Source organism: Oryx dammah, unplaced genomic scaffold (assembly GCF_014754425.2).
Source record: "Oryx dammah isolate SB20612 unplaced genomic scaffold, SCBI_Odam_1.1 HiC_scaffold_18, whole genome shotgun sequence".
Classification (NCBI taxonomy): domain Eukaryota; kingdom Metazoa; phylum Chordata; class Mammalia; order Artiodactyla; family Bovidae; genus Oryx; species Oryx dammah.
The window spans coordinates 103427342-103441146 of record NW_024070202.1 but is presented as its reverse complement, the minus strand read 5'-3'; the positions used below and the strand labels follow the sequence as shown (position 1 = coordinate 103441146).

General features: G+C 47.2%; 1 protein-coding gene across 1 annotated transcript in view; it reads right to left on the bottom strand.

The window, feature by feature from the left end:
- Window positions 1-13805, bottom strand: part of TBXAS1 (thromboxane A synthase 1) — a 169422-nt gene that overhangs the window by 47458 nt on the left and 108159 nt on the right. Inside the window, exons 8-9 of the mRNA XM_040259992.1 lie at window positions 13380-13510; window positions 6373-6687 (exon numbers count right to left, since the gene is read on the bottom strand). Of these exons, the coding sequence (XP_040115926.1) occupies window positions 6373-6687; window positions 13380-13510 (446 nt within the window). The remainder of the gene's footprint in view (window positions 1-6372; window positions 6688-13379; window positions 13511-13805) is intronic.

Sequence of the window (13805 nt, the reverse complement as noted above, 5' to 3'; positions counted from 1 at the left end):
CGGGGGTTCAATCCATGGGTCAGGAAGATCCCCTACAATAGGACATGGCAATCCATTCCAGTATTCTTGTCTGGGAAATCCCATGAACAGAGGAGCCTGGCAAGTTACAATCCACGGGGTCCCAAAGAGTCAGACATGATGGAGCCACTGAGTACACACATAGCTGTTTGACATCTGGAACAAAGATCTCTGCCCTGAAAAGAGAGAAGTAATCAAGGCCACTTGAATCAAAAAGGATGGTGAGAGGTGAGGTATTACCAGACTAAATAAGTGGGTTTAAAACATGTATTAAGATAATCCTCAATAATTAAGGAAGACCTTGGAGTAGTCCTATATCTGCCAGACGTTCAATCTGTTCAAGGAGAGTCCCTGTATCAGTGACCTTGCTGCTACTGCTGCGAAGTCGCTTCAGTCGTGTCCGACTCTGTGCGACCCCATGGACTGCAGCCCATCAGGCTCCTCCGTCCATGGGATTTTCCAGGCAAGAGTACTGGAGTGGGTTGCCATTGCCTTCTCCATCAGTGACCTTACCAAGGACAATTTCCCGTCTTCACTGGGAAAGGATGCTACAAGGCCAACTGCCAACCTGGATGTCATTCTAATCAATAAAGAAGCATTGGCTGGCTTTGTGGACATCACCAGACACTTGGTATGAAGTGGTCGCATCGTTTGCTAGGAGTACACACTATTTAGTAATGCAAAAGAGCTGGCAGTACTGAGCACTGTTGGACTTGTACCTTCAAGTCTGGAAAACTAGTTTTTAGAACCTCAGCACAAAGGTGAGAGTGATTGCAGAACATGTAATTTGAAAGGAGGAGCTTCATCCGGAAACCATGGATTCTAGGTACAGGGATGGACACTGTTTTCTGGCACCCAGCAGCCATTCACCCCACTCTAAAGTGTGAGGCAGGAGCCCCTCCCCTGTCAGGGAACTGTGGGTTCCTTGTAGTGGGCATCTGGGGACTGACTCCGTTTGAGTCCTCGTCCAGGGACCAGGAGAGTGACCCAGGTCTGAGCCAATCAAAGCGTTGTATTCCCCCGAGCCCAGGTGATTGGCTGAGAGGTGCACACATGACCCAATCAATCTGTGTCAGTGAGATGCCGCGATACTTTCACTGAGATCCCCAGGAAAGGGACTCTTCACACTGGAGCTGAATGGGCTCTCCCACTGTCCCTATCCTCAGCCCATGAAAAAATGAGAGGGATTTAAGGAAGACTTGTCAGAGCAAGGATTCTTCAGCCTAGAGAAGAGTTCTCCTGTCCTGAGTCAAACGGCAGCGGGGGGAAGGGGGTCCAAAAGAGCCGTACCTAGAGAGTGGGGCAGCCGCCTGAGTCTGGCTATGGTTCTCCAGGGAGCCCCCTGCCCATGCAGCACGGTTGTTCATTTGACCTTTGTTTATTTGAGCAAAGGCTGAGTAACGGGAGAGAGACGTCAGGGCTCAGAGAGGAGACAGCAGAAGGAGCAGCCCCTGTTGGTACAGCCAAGGTGTGTGACCACTCAGATTCTGTGCAAGGTATCATGGGTCAGCTGGAGCCATCTTGCCAGCACTAAGAGGGTTGGCTGCCACCAGGAGACCCCAGCACCCAGAAGCTGTGAGGCAGGAGCCCCTCTTCTGTCAGGGAGCTGTGGGGAAGGGGTGGCCTCAGGAGACAGCCTGTTTCCACTCCATACCAGAAGGCAACACAGGGAAAGGGCTGAGAGACGACCCCTTTAGATAGGATTTGGGGATCTGTTAGAAGCCCACCCGTGAGGGGAGATGGAGGTCCAGGAATCAGAGGGAGGAGAGGAAAGAGGGTGAAAGAACAGACCAAGTCCCCTCCCCTAGACAGCTTCCTCAGACCACAGGTCATCCTGAGCTAAGGGCATTGAATTGGGTCTGAGACTGAAGTTGTAAACTGGACCAGACTGTTTTGAACTATTTAGTGCCAAAGGGAATTGAGACCTTTGCAATCTGTCCAAGATATCATCTAGGAGAGGGAAGGCGATTCATCAGAGCATTTTTAAAAGAAATAATTGGGGGGGAAAGCACCAAAGGATTCCATGTTTGTATTAATACTTCACTTAGTTCAGGCTATTGAACAAACTGGTTACACAGCTGTCTTGAGACCATTAGGGGAGATCTTGTGTGAGAATGGCTTATGCCCAGCATGATTGGAGCTGAGATTGGAACTGAGAGGACAACCTGGGTCTCAGTGACAGAGTTTGAGCCCCCGTGTCAAGCCATACCTGAAGGTAGATTTACACTACAGTTTTTAGTTATATGGGTAAATGAATTTCCTGAGCCAACCTGGGTTGAATTCTCTGTCACTATCAGCAGAAAGAATCCTGACACAGTGCACATAGGCTTTTTCATGGGAAGAAAAGATAGCTTTCATTGGGTTCTCATAGGGCATTGCTAAAAAATGGTATGGCTCAGGGAAGAGAAACTCAAAAGCTCAAATCTAATGATCTCATTGACAAATACAAGAGAAGATCATCTAATGAGATGTGTGGGGGTCTCAGGGATATTATGGAAGAACTAGGTCAGAACATTCTTGGGTGCAATGTTTGGAGCCTGACTCTGGCATTAACTGGCACTCAAAAAATATTTGTTGAATGGAAACCAGCAGGAAAATTATCACAAGTCATACTTTACATGCAAATTTTCAGGAATATTTTCAGGAAAATATCTAATGTGTGAACAGCTAATCTGCATTTCCATGTTCTGACAGATGGCCCATATTAACAGAACTCTGATTATAGAAAAAAAAAAAGAACAGAAAAAAAGAGAACCTGAAAATATTTATTGCACGTATACCATGTGCAAGGCTATACGACTATTAACACTATTGTGACTGCCAAATTAATTTATAGACCAGTTCTATATAGTCCCATTTTTCAGAGACAGTCCCAGCTGTTACCTGGAGAGAGAAAATGACCTTGGAGCCTGCACAGCTGGGCCAGGGCATTGGGTACAAAGGCTGTATTCTCAAGGTAGAAACAAGGACTGTCTGCATGAAAATCGCCTGGGACGTGTATTTAAAATGGCAGTTCATTGGCCAGACTTACGAAAGGAGAATCTCTGTGTAAAGGGCTTTGGACGCTATATCTTAACAGACTTCCTAGATGGTTTTATGTACGCTAAAGTTTGAGAAACTTTACCTCCTGAAATCTGTTTATTTGACTGGCAGCATTCAGGGGACACAAGAGATGCAGGTTCTGTCCCTGGGTGGGGAAGTTCCCCTGGAGAAGGAAATGGCAAACCACTCCACTATTCTTGCCTGGAAAATTTCATGGACAGAGGAACCTGATGGGCTACAGTCCATGGAGGTCACAAAGAGTTGGACGTGACTGAGCATGAATGCACATGCATGCACACACACACACACACACACGCACACACTTTGCACAGTCCCATAGGAGGTAGTTCTCTGAGGAAAGAAGCCCCCATCCTAGGCTGAGGGGATTTGAAGGAGCGCAGGGTAAAGTGAGATAGTATCGCCCTCCTCAAGGTCAAGGTCAGTTTAGGCCACCTCAGAGTTAAGGGGTTGTGTGTGTAAGGCCTCTGAATGCAGGTCTGTGTCTGCTTTCAGACCTGCATTCAGGTCTGTATCCTCCTGATGGATGAACATAACAAGATGGAATTACAGAGTAGCTGGTGGGACAGACTCCTAGAGCCCCAAGCTCTCTGCATGACATCACTCATTCTAGACTCGATCAAGTGCTGCCTTCTGTCGCCCTGGAGAATTTCACTTGGAAGGAGGTGCTGTTGTAATAGACATAGACTATTGTTTTAATTGACAATTAAATTCCCTGAAAGTGAGTCATGACTTCTGCCTCTCAGAGCTGTTGCCCCCTCTCCAAACCACCACCACGTCCACTACATGGCTGACCACTCTCCAGATGCTTGAAAGTCTTTAGTTTGACCTGCCTTCTGGTTTATTTGAGACCAGGGGGCCGAATTCCCTCTCTTGCCTTGATCACCTCCTGGAGTAACTGCTGGAGTGTCTGCTCCCAAGTTCTTAGTCATAGGACTTGACTACAGTTGACTCTGAGGGTAGGATGGATTGACTTAAGCCCACCCATGCCCTTGTTCTCTTGGCCACAATAGTCTGTTCAAGAATGGGCAGTCACCTAAGCATTCTGACTGGGGTGAACCTAACGACTCTTGCTGAGAATCTGGAGTCACAGACTCTTCTCCTTTGGTTATGAGTGGGAGCCTGTCTCCCAGATATTCTCAGGAGGTTGCCTGGGGTTGCAAGAGAAAGGAACACCTGAGAATGGGACCAATATGAAAAGAGCTCAGCCAAGAAGTGGGGAGAAACTAGGACCAGAGCCCATCTTTGAGCATAGGTGAAGATTTGTTTGAAGCCACATCTATTACTGGACTTCCCTGGTGGCTCAGTGACAAAGAATCTACCTGTCAATACCGGAAAAGCAGGTTTGATCCCTGGGTCAGGAAGATCCCCTGGAGAAGGAAATGGCAACCCACTCCAGTATTCTTGCCTGGAAAATCCCATGGACAGAGGAGCCTGGCAGGTTACAGTCCATGGGGTCTTACAAAGAGTTGGATATAACTCAGCGACTAAACAACAACATCTATTCCTAAGCTGCTCAATTATCTGTATTCATAAGCATCTCCCTATTTTTTTTTGTCCTTAAATCAGTTTGGGTTGGGGTTTTGTTACCTGCCCCTAACAGCATCCTAATATACCTTCAGCTCCCCATTTTTCTCTTGCAGTAATGAACCCCAACTATCTTTGTTCCTTCCTCCATCCCCGTCTCAACTGAAAACAAAAACACAACTACGTAAGAAATAGGATGAGATGGGTGATGAGAGGAGGTGGTAGGATTATTTGAATTCATGACTTGTTGAGACTCCCTGCCCAAAGAATATTGATTAATAGATCAATGTCAACCTGGAGGGAAGACTTGTCCTGTTCAACACTTTAATCAATGACTTGGATGAAATAGGAGACATGCTGAGCAAGTCCCAGATGACACAAAGCTGGAGGAATTATAATATGACAGATGCCAGAATCAAGATTCAAAATTATTTTGACTGACTAATAAGGATAAATATAAACTCTTGCATCTAGGCTTAGAAAATCAATAGTCCAAGCAATGGATTGGGGAAACCTGGCTTGCTGCTTCTGCTGCTGCTAAGTCGCTTCAGTCGTGTCCAACTCTGTGTGACCCCATAGATGGCAGCCCACCAGGCTCCCCTGTCCCTGGGATTCTCCAGGCAAGAACACTGGAGTGGGTTGCCATTTCCTTCTCCAGTGCATGAAAGTGAAAAGTGAAAGTGAAGTCGCTCAGTCGTGTCCAACTCTTAGTGACCCCATGGACTGCAGCCTCTGTCCATCGGATTTTTCTAGGCAAGAGTACTGGAGTGGTGTGCCATTGCCTTCTCCAGGGGAAACCTGGCTTGGCAGATGTCAAAACATTACAGGACTTTAAGTTGACCATAAGCTCTCAATGAGCCAGAAGTTGAGGCAACTAGTAACATAGTTAACGCAGTTTTCAAAAGAAAAGCTAACCTTGCATCAAAAAACCCAAACATTTTGGCCAACCCAATACTTTCCCCAGTGGAATAAGGAAGTGGAATTTCCTAGGAATCAGTTTTCAACTCAATATATGAAAAAAAAATTCTGACAGTTCTTATAATGGAACAGCTCTCCTCCCAACATTGTGAATGTAATAGTCCTTACATCATCAGAATGTATTAGAAAGGATTCTATTATGGTGGTCTTCCTTTGAAAGCACAGATTTTTTAAATTACTTTCTTTAACAGCTCATAAGTTAAAGCAATGTACACATAAGCATCCAGGAAAAAATGATGTGAAGAAGTAGCCAAGCTCTGCACCCTAAAGTTTGCTTCTGGTCCAGCAATGAGGAGCCCCATCTAGAAGGAATATCTAGAATCCAGCCCTGTTTCAGTCACTCCATTCCCAGACCCCTTCCCTAGCACTCTCCCCATCTCCACTCCTGCGTTGACTTGGCCCATCCTTAGGCCTGCTTCTGTCTTCCACGTGGCTCCATTTTCTGGCTGACTCCTACCTTCCTGAGCATGGAGAATCTGCAGACAGAGTGTTGGGAAACCAGCTCTCCTTCCCTTTCCCTTACCTTTGACTTCTGACTGCCTGGGGTTCTGCATTTTCCCTGAGCCAGGCTTGGTTCATGGACCATCCCAGGCAGTGAAGGCATGCGACAGTTCTTTTTTCTTTTTCCTCCGTGTTGTTCTGAGTACTCTATTTTACTTGTTAACCCAGAGAGATGGAGAAGTTGGGCCACGGCACGCTTATACACTTAGAATGTGATTTTGGCAAGATGGTTATCAAAAATAAGTTTCACTTTGATGAACACAAAGCTACACAGATGACTGTACTCACATGTTTCTTGCTGAAACGGTCCACCTCTTCCAGAAGCTTCTCTTGGCACTCAGGGTTGGTGGCCAGGAGGTAGGTGGCGAAAGAGAGAGTGTTGGTGACAATCTCGTAGCCGGCGATGAGGAAGATGAAGGCCTGGCCCACCACCTCATCCACACTCAAAGGCTTGGACAGGGGTCTGGGTGGGTGTCGCCGGGAAGGGTTTGCTGGGCATTTGGTGGCAGACAAGACCTGACGGACGATGTCAAAGTTCTCCACGCCCACAGTGGCGGCAGAATGGCGCACATCCTGGACCATTTGGAGGAAATCTCTCCTCCTCTAAGGGAGGAAAGAAGAAAACACACATTTGGGCCTCAGAGTCACATAAGAGAGTGCTCTCACAGCACAAAAGAAGACAAGCACATGCAGCTTTCAGAGAGTTAATAGGAAAGAGGATTTTCTTTGCGGGATTGTCTGAGATGGGGGGAGCCTGGGACCACCCCCTCCCACCGTTCCTCATTACAGCACTGAGTGCAGCCATCAGCGGGCTGTGTTGCTGCCGGTACAGCATGAGGCTGTTCTTGCTGGGCTCATTCAGGAAGATGTTAAGCCACTTTGGTAAGTAAAGAGAGCAAGTTGCTGAACAGTGTGTATAGCAGAACCTCATGTCTGTAAGAATGGCACCTGGACAATGTCTGTGATTACATGTGTCCACATGTAGAAAATGTTTAGCAACATCCTAGCCAGCAGTTCCCTGGTGGCTCAGACAGTAAAGCGTCTGCCTACAATGTGGGAAACCCAGGTTCAATCCCTGGGTTGGGAAGATCTCCTGCAGAAGGAAATGGCAACGCGCTCCAGTATTCTTGCCTGGAAAATCTCATGGACAGAGGAACCTGGTAGGCTACAGTCCATGGGGTCACAAAGAGTCGGACACGACTGAGCGACTTCATTCACTCACTCACCCAGCAGTTCATGGTGAGCTGAAGGAGCTGGGAAAACCAGGGAGGTTTTTATTATTTTCCTTCATCTGCGTTTGTATCATTGGTTGGTTGGTTTTTCTGATAATAAAGCAATTCAAGCATCGTAAAGAATTAAATTAGGGACTTCCCTGGTGGTCCAGGGGCTAAGACTGTGCTCCCAGTGCAGGAGGCCTGGGTTCAATCCCTGGTCAAGGAACTAGATCCCACATGCTGCGACTAAGAGTTTGCATGCCACGACTAAGGATCCCGCCTGCCCTGGTGCAGCCAAATAAATAAATATTTAAAGTATAAATCAAAGTAAGTGCTCCATTGTTCACATCCCACCCTCCAGGGTGGACTTCTGTGTCTAGTTTTTGTTACAGCAAGGAGTTCACAGGACCTGGGGGCGGGGAGGGAACTCATCTGAAGAAGCCTGCCTTCCAAGTCTCCAGGCTGCATTTTGCTCATCCTCCTCAGGTTGGGTCCCTTCTATCCTCAATAATCTCCTGCCCCACTTAAGTTAGAGCTTTCTTACCATTTCCCCCTCCTTCCTTATCAGTAGTTTGCAGATCCTCTCTATTTACACTACCCCATTTACAAGTGTAACAATGGAGTGTTTATGGATTACTTTAGCTCTGACACTGCTGGTAGCTCAGCTGGTAAAGAATCTGCCTGCAATGCAGAAGACCTGGGTTCCATCCCTGGGTTCAATCCCTGGGTTGGTAACGTCCCCTGCAGAAGGGAATGGCTATCCACTCCAGTATTCTGGCCTGGAGAATTCAGTCCATGGGGTCTCAAAGAGTCAGACACAACTGAATGACTTTCACTTTAACACTGACAAAGTGTGTCCCTGATACATCTCATCTTTGAATAGCTCTTGGATGTGATGAAGGACCACTGATGGGTTACTCTGTTCTGAGGTCTATGGGACTCAACACCAAAAGGGCGAGTATTAGAACCACCAAGAGAAAAAATGATCATTTCAAAGTTCTTGACTTGTTGCATCATTTTCTCAGTCCTTTGGCTTCTGGATTACTATCAAATCTGTAATCTATGTCACACACATTAGCATCTTTTAAGGAGGTTGTAATCATGATGATGTGATCACTAATCTAGAGCCAGACATCCTGGAATATGAAGTCAAGTGGGCCTTGAAAAGCATCGCTACGAACAAGCTAGTGGAGGTGATGGAATTCCAGTTGAGCTCTTTCAAATCCTGAAAGATGATGCTGTGAAAGTGCTGCACTCAATATGCCAGCAAATTTGGAAAACTCAGCAGTGGCCACAGGACTGGAAATGGTCACTTTTCATTCCAATTCCAAAGAAAGGCAATGGCAAAGAATGCTCAAACTACTGCACAATTGCACTCATCTCACATGCTAGTAAAGTAATGCTCAAAATTCTCCAAGCCAGGCTTCAGCAATACATGAACCGTGAACTTCCTGATGTTCAAGCTGGTTTTAGAAAAGACAGAGGAACCAGAGATCAAACTGCCAACATCTGCTGGATCATGGAAAAAGCAAGAGAGTTCCAGAAAAACATCTCTTTCTGCTTTATTGACTATGCCAAAGCCTTTGACTGTGTGGATCACAAGAAACTGTGGAAAATTCTGAAAGAGATGGGAATACCAGACCACCTAACCTGCCTCTTGAGAAATCTGTATGCAGGTCAGGAAGCAACAGTTAGAACTGGACACAGAACAACAGACTGGTTCCAAATAGGAAAAGGAGTACGTCAAGGCTGTATATTGTCACCCTGCTTATTTAACTTATATGCAGAGCACATCATGAGGAACGCTGGACTGGAAGAAACACAAGCTGGAATCAAGATTGCCGGGAGAAATATCAATAACCTCAGATATGCAGATGACACCACCCTTATGGCAGAAAGTGAAGAGGAACTCAAAAGCCTCTTGATGAAAGTGAAAGAGGAGAGTGAAAAAGTTGGTCTAAAGCTCAACATTCAGAAAACAAAGATCATGGCATCCGGTCCCATCACTTCATGGGAAATAGATGGGGAAACATTGGAAACAGTGTTAGACTTTATTTTTTGGGCTCCAAAATCACTGCAGATGGTGACTGCAGCCATGAAATTAAAAGACGCTTACTCCTTGGAAGAAAAGTTATGACCAACCTAGATAGCATATTCAAAAGCAGAGACATTACTTTGCCAACTAAGGTCCATCTAGTCAAGGCTATGGTTTTTCCTGTGGTCATGTATGGATGTGAGAATTGGACTGTGAAGAAGGCTGAGCGCCGAAGAATTGATGCTTTTGAACTGTGGTGTTGGAGAAGACTCTTGAGAGTCCCTTGGACTGCAAGGAGATGCAACCAGTCCATTCTGAAGGAGATCAGTCCTGGGATTTCTTTGGAAGGAATGAGGCTAAAGCTGAAACTCCAGTACTTTGGCCACCTCATGAGAAGAGTTGACTCATTGGAAAAGACTCTGATGGTGGGAGGGATTGGAGGCAGGAGGAGAAGGGCATGACCAAGGATGAGATGGCTGGATGGCATCACTGACTCGATGGACATGACTCTGAGTGAACTCCAGAAATTGGTGATGGACAGGGAGGCCTGGCGTGCTGCGATTCATGGGGTCGCAAAGAGTCGGACACGACTGAGCGACTGAACTGAACTGAACTGAACTGAACTGAATGGCAACCCATGCCAGTATTCTCACCTGGGAAATCCCATGAACAAAGGAGCCTGGCGGGCTACAGTCCATGGGGTCGCAAAGAGTCAGATACGACTTAGTGACTAAACAACAACAACGACAAAGGTGTTGGGGCACACAGGGTTGTCAGATCACACAGGGTTGCTTGCATCTCCAGGGCAGAATCCTGTGCCCCACCCCCAACCCCACCCCATGCCTGTATTGGGCCAAGCACATGTTAGGTTTGCAATCAACAACTCCACAAATACTAATAAACCTGCCTTGTCCTAAGTGTATTTTGAAGAAGGCTGTTGGATTTACTTGTAACTGCATGCTTTGGAGCAGGAATCTTGGATCATGAGACCCTTAGATCATGAGACCCTTGGGTCGTGACCTCCTTAAATCATGAGACCCTTGGGTCATGAAGCCCTTGCAGCTCTACTGGTTGGAAGGTGTCTTCTGTGGAGATTCTAGTGGGGCTCACAGCTCAGCCTGTGGGCCACAAGAATCTTGAGACTCACGGAGGCAAGGCCCCACATACTGCTAGCCTGCTTGCATAGGATTGGCTGAGAGGATGGCCCTTGCCTCCCTCTTTCCACCCTGGCCCTGCTCAATCTGCTTCCCAAACAGCATCCACAAGGGCTGACTTTCCCCAGCTTCCTTCCTGTTGCCTGGGCAACATCTGAGACTCTAACCCTGGTCCCAGGGCCGGGCACGATGGCATGAGTGGGAGGTGAGCTCTCTTGGCTTCCAGATGACATTCAGGGACCCCAGAGCATCCCAGGCTATCTCTTGCCCCGCCCATTTGAAACTCCTCAGATGCTAATGGTCGCGATCCCTGAGGCTTGCTTGTGGCTTTGCTGGAGTCACATGAGGACAATGGTGGGAGGGAGGGCGAAGCCACATCCACCTCATTGGATCTACTCTGGGGCAGAGCTGCAGCTGGCATCCTTTCCTCTCATCCTGGCTCAGCCAGGCTGCTGCAGGGCCGCTGAGCCTTATAGAAATCTGTCTTAACCTCCAACCCCAGAGGCCAGAGGAAAGGGTGGCTCTCTGGGGCCTGTGCGCTGGAGAGGAGCATTAGTGTTGATGGGTTCCTTTTATTTGCACTGTATCACAGAGGCTATTTGAACACTGCCCATTTAGGCCTGCAACAGTGCTGGTTTATGGTTATATCCAAGAAAAATACGAACCCTGATAGATGTAGGTGTCTAATCCACCCATTGGCGAGAGCTTAGAAAAATATTTACCTTTTAACATCTGTGCTGCATTTTCCACTGCGCAAACACACATCTGCTTGATGGAATGTCTACGGAGTTTAGATGGGTTTAAAGCAAGTTTTCTTAGTAACCATATAGCTCTGTCTTGACATGGGCAGTCCTGGATTCATGGTTGGGAGGTTTTTCTCAGATCAACTCGTTGTTTGAAACAAATAGCTCTTGAGTTTAAAAAAGGAAAAGCTTGAGGCAATCCTAGTAATTGGATCTTTAATAACCCTTCACCTCTTAGCAAGCTATTTGGTGCAAACAGTTTGAGAATTTTCAGCCTGATTCCTCCACCAGTGGGTTTCAGGCGGGGGGTAGGAAGGGTGTGTGACAAACCTCATGCACATGAAGGAAGGCCTTCACCGTAGTATTAAGGTTTGAAAATGGGACTTTGCTCATCCCTCCTCCAGGCTCACCCTGGAGGAGCATGGACCTGGATAAGAATGTTCTGTCCTTTCAGATGGCAGAGCTGAGCCAAGGACACCAGGAACTGATTCTTCTAACACCTCGAAGGGTGGCAGGTTGAGTTCCCCGTGGTATGGGCCAAAGGGCAAGCTTGTCTGCACCTTCCCCCACCTTCTGGACAGGACACCTTTGCTTCACAGTGTCCAGAATGTGAAGCTGGGCAGGTAGAGGCTACTCCCTGCGGCTGGCCACTAACTGACCGCATCTGCCTTGATCTCATCATCTGCCATCATGGCGACACTGGACCACACATCTTCTCTTGGTAATCTCTCTGACCTGCCCAGTCTTTGAGAAAACACTTAAATTTTTTAAAATTTATTTATGTTTTAAAATGTTTGTTTATTTGGCTGTGTCAGGTCTTAGTTGTGGCTTAGTTGTCAGGTGGAATGTGGGATCTTAGTTCCTCGAGCAGGATTCAAATTTGCATCCTTTGCGTTGGAAGGCAGATTCTTAACCAATGGACCACCGGGGAAGGCCCCTGTTTATTTCTTCTTATTTTTGGTTGTGCTGGGTCTTTGTTGCTGCGTGGGCTTTTCTCTAGTTATAGTGAGTGCAGGCTCACTACAAGAGTAGAGGTTACTCTCTAGTTGGGATAGGCAGGTATCCCATTGTGGCACCTTCTTCTGTTGCAGAGCACAGGCTCTAGGGCACAGGGGCTTCAGGAGTTGAGGCACTTGGGCTCAGTAATTGCAGCTCCCAGGCTTTGGAGCACAGGCTTGATAGTTGTGGCACACCGGCTGAGCTGCTCCATGGCATGTGGAATCTTCCCAAACCAGGGATCGAACCCACATCCCCTGCATTAGCTGGCGGATTCTTTATCACTGAGTGCCTCAGGAAGCCGGAGCAAACACTTAAAGCTACATGTTATGCAAGCCAATTCAGGAAGAGACATTTCAGCCCTGTTTTTCCCTTTTCAGTCGTTTCCTTGACTAGGGTAAGGCCCACAAAGAATAGCATTATACATGCACGAGCATATCCAATATTGAAACTAGTTTCCTTAACACTGAACATTCCTATTTCTATTCTCAGCCAAATGCAATCAACAAATATTTACTTGATTCCTACTGTGTGCCAAGTGTAGGGCATATCCACAAAGGGGAAAGAAATTTCTAGTTCTCCGTGAAGCACGCGAGGGCCCTCAACCATGCATTTTGCAGTAACACCCTCCATCCCTCCGTGCAGAGAGGGATTGTGGGATTGGTGACAGCTGCCTGATCTCCCCTCTCAAAATGATGCTGTTCATGCTGTAAAGCTCCATCTTGCTGTTTTTCAATATAAAGAATATACTGATGAAAAGCACGTGTGGGCAGCTTTATCTAGAAAATTCTCTGGGGCAGCCATAACCTGTGCTGGGGGTGATGCTTGAAATAAGGCGGCCTGTGAGCTTGAGGGGAGGGCAGCTTTAATTCTACTCCCCTGGGTCAGAGGGTGGACAGATTGCTCTGGGCTGCTGCTCCCTGCCGTCCTTCCTGCCTGCTTTCACCTCTCTCTCCTTATTTGTTCCTCCTCAGCCTCCCCGCCTCCACCCCCCTTCTCTCTCTTGGCTGCCGTGGCAAGCTCTAAGCACTAGGCCACTGCTGTCCGCATGGCATGTGTGTGTGGGGCTGGGAGGGGAGGGAGAGAAAGCAGACCTCGATGCCAAATTAGCTTCTATTCCATTCCGACACCATGTCCTATTAAAATACGTTACCTCTTCGGCTGCTTGCTGGTCCCGCAAGGCAATCACATTCCTAATGAGTTTGTTAAAAAAGCCATTCAGTTCATCTCGGTTCTTATTGGGCAAAATCCGGGCCAGTGGGACCATTATGGATGGAAATGATACTTGAAAGAGAAAAACAAAAGTGGCATTGAAAAGAGGGTGAGAATAAACCAGGGCTATTAGATGCCTGTTGCCAGGAAGCAAACCCTGGCCTTGAATTAGTCTTTTGAAGGCTTGTCTTCCCCCTCTGAATCACCGCTGCTCAGAACGGGATTCTACCTCTGGACTCCTCACCCTTCTTTGCACGAAGTAAGCACTTGATAAACGTCTATACGATGGAAATGGGGCTTCAATTGAGGGTCCACTTCCATCTGGCCCTCAAGCAGCCAGTCTCATGTTTATAAGTTAATTTCCCTA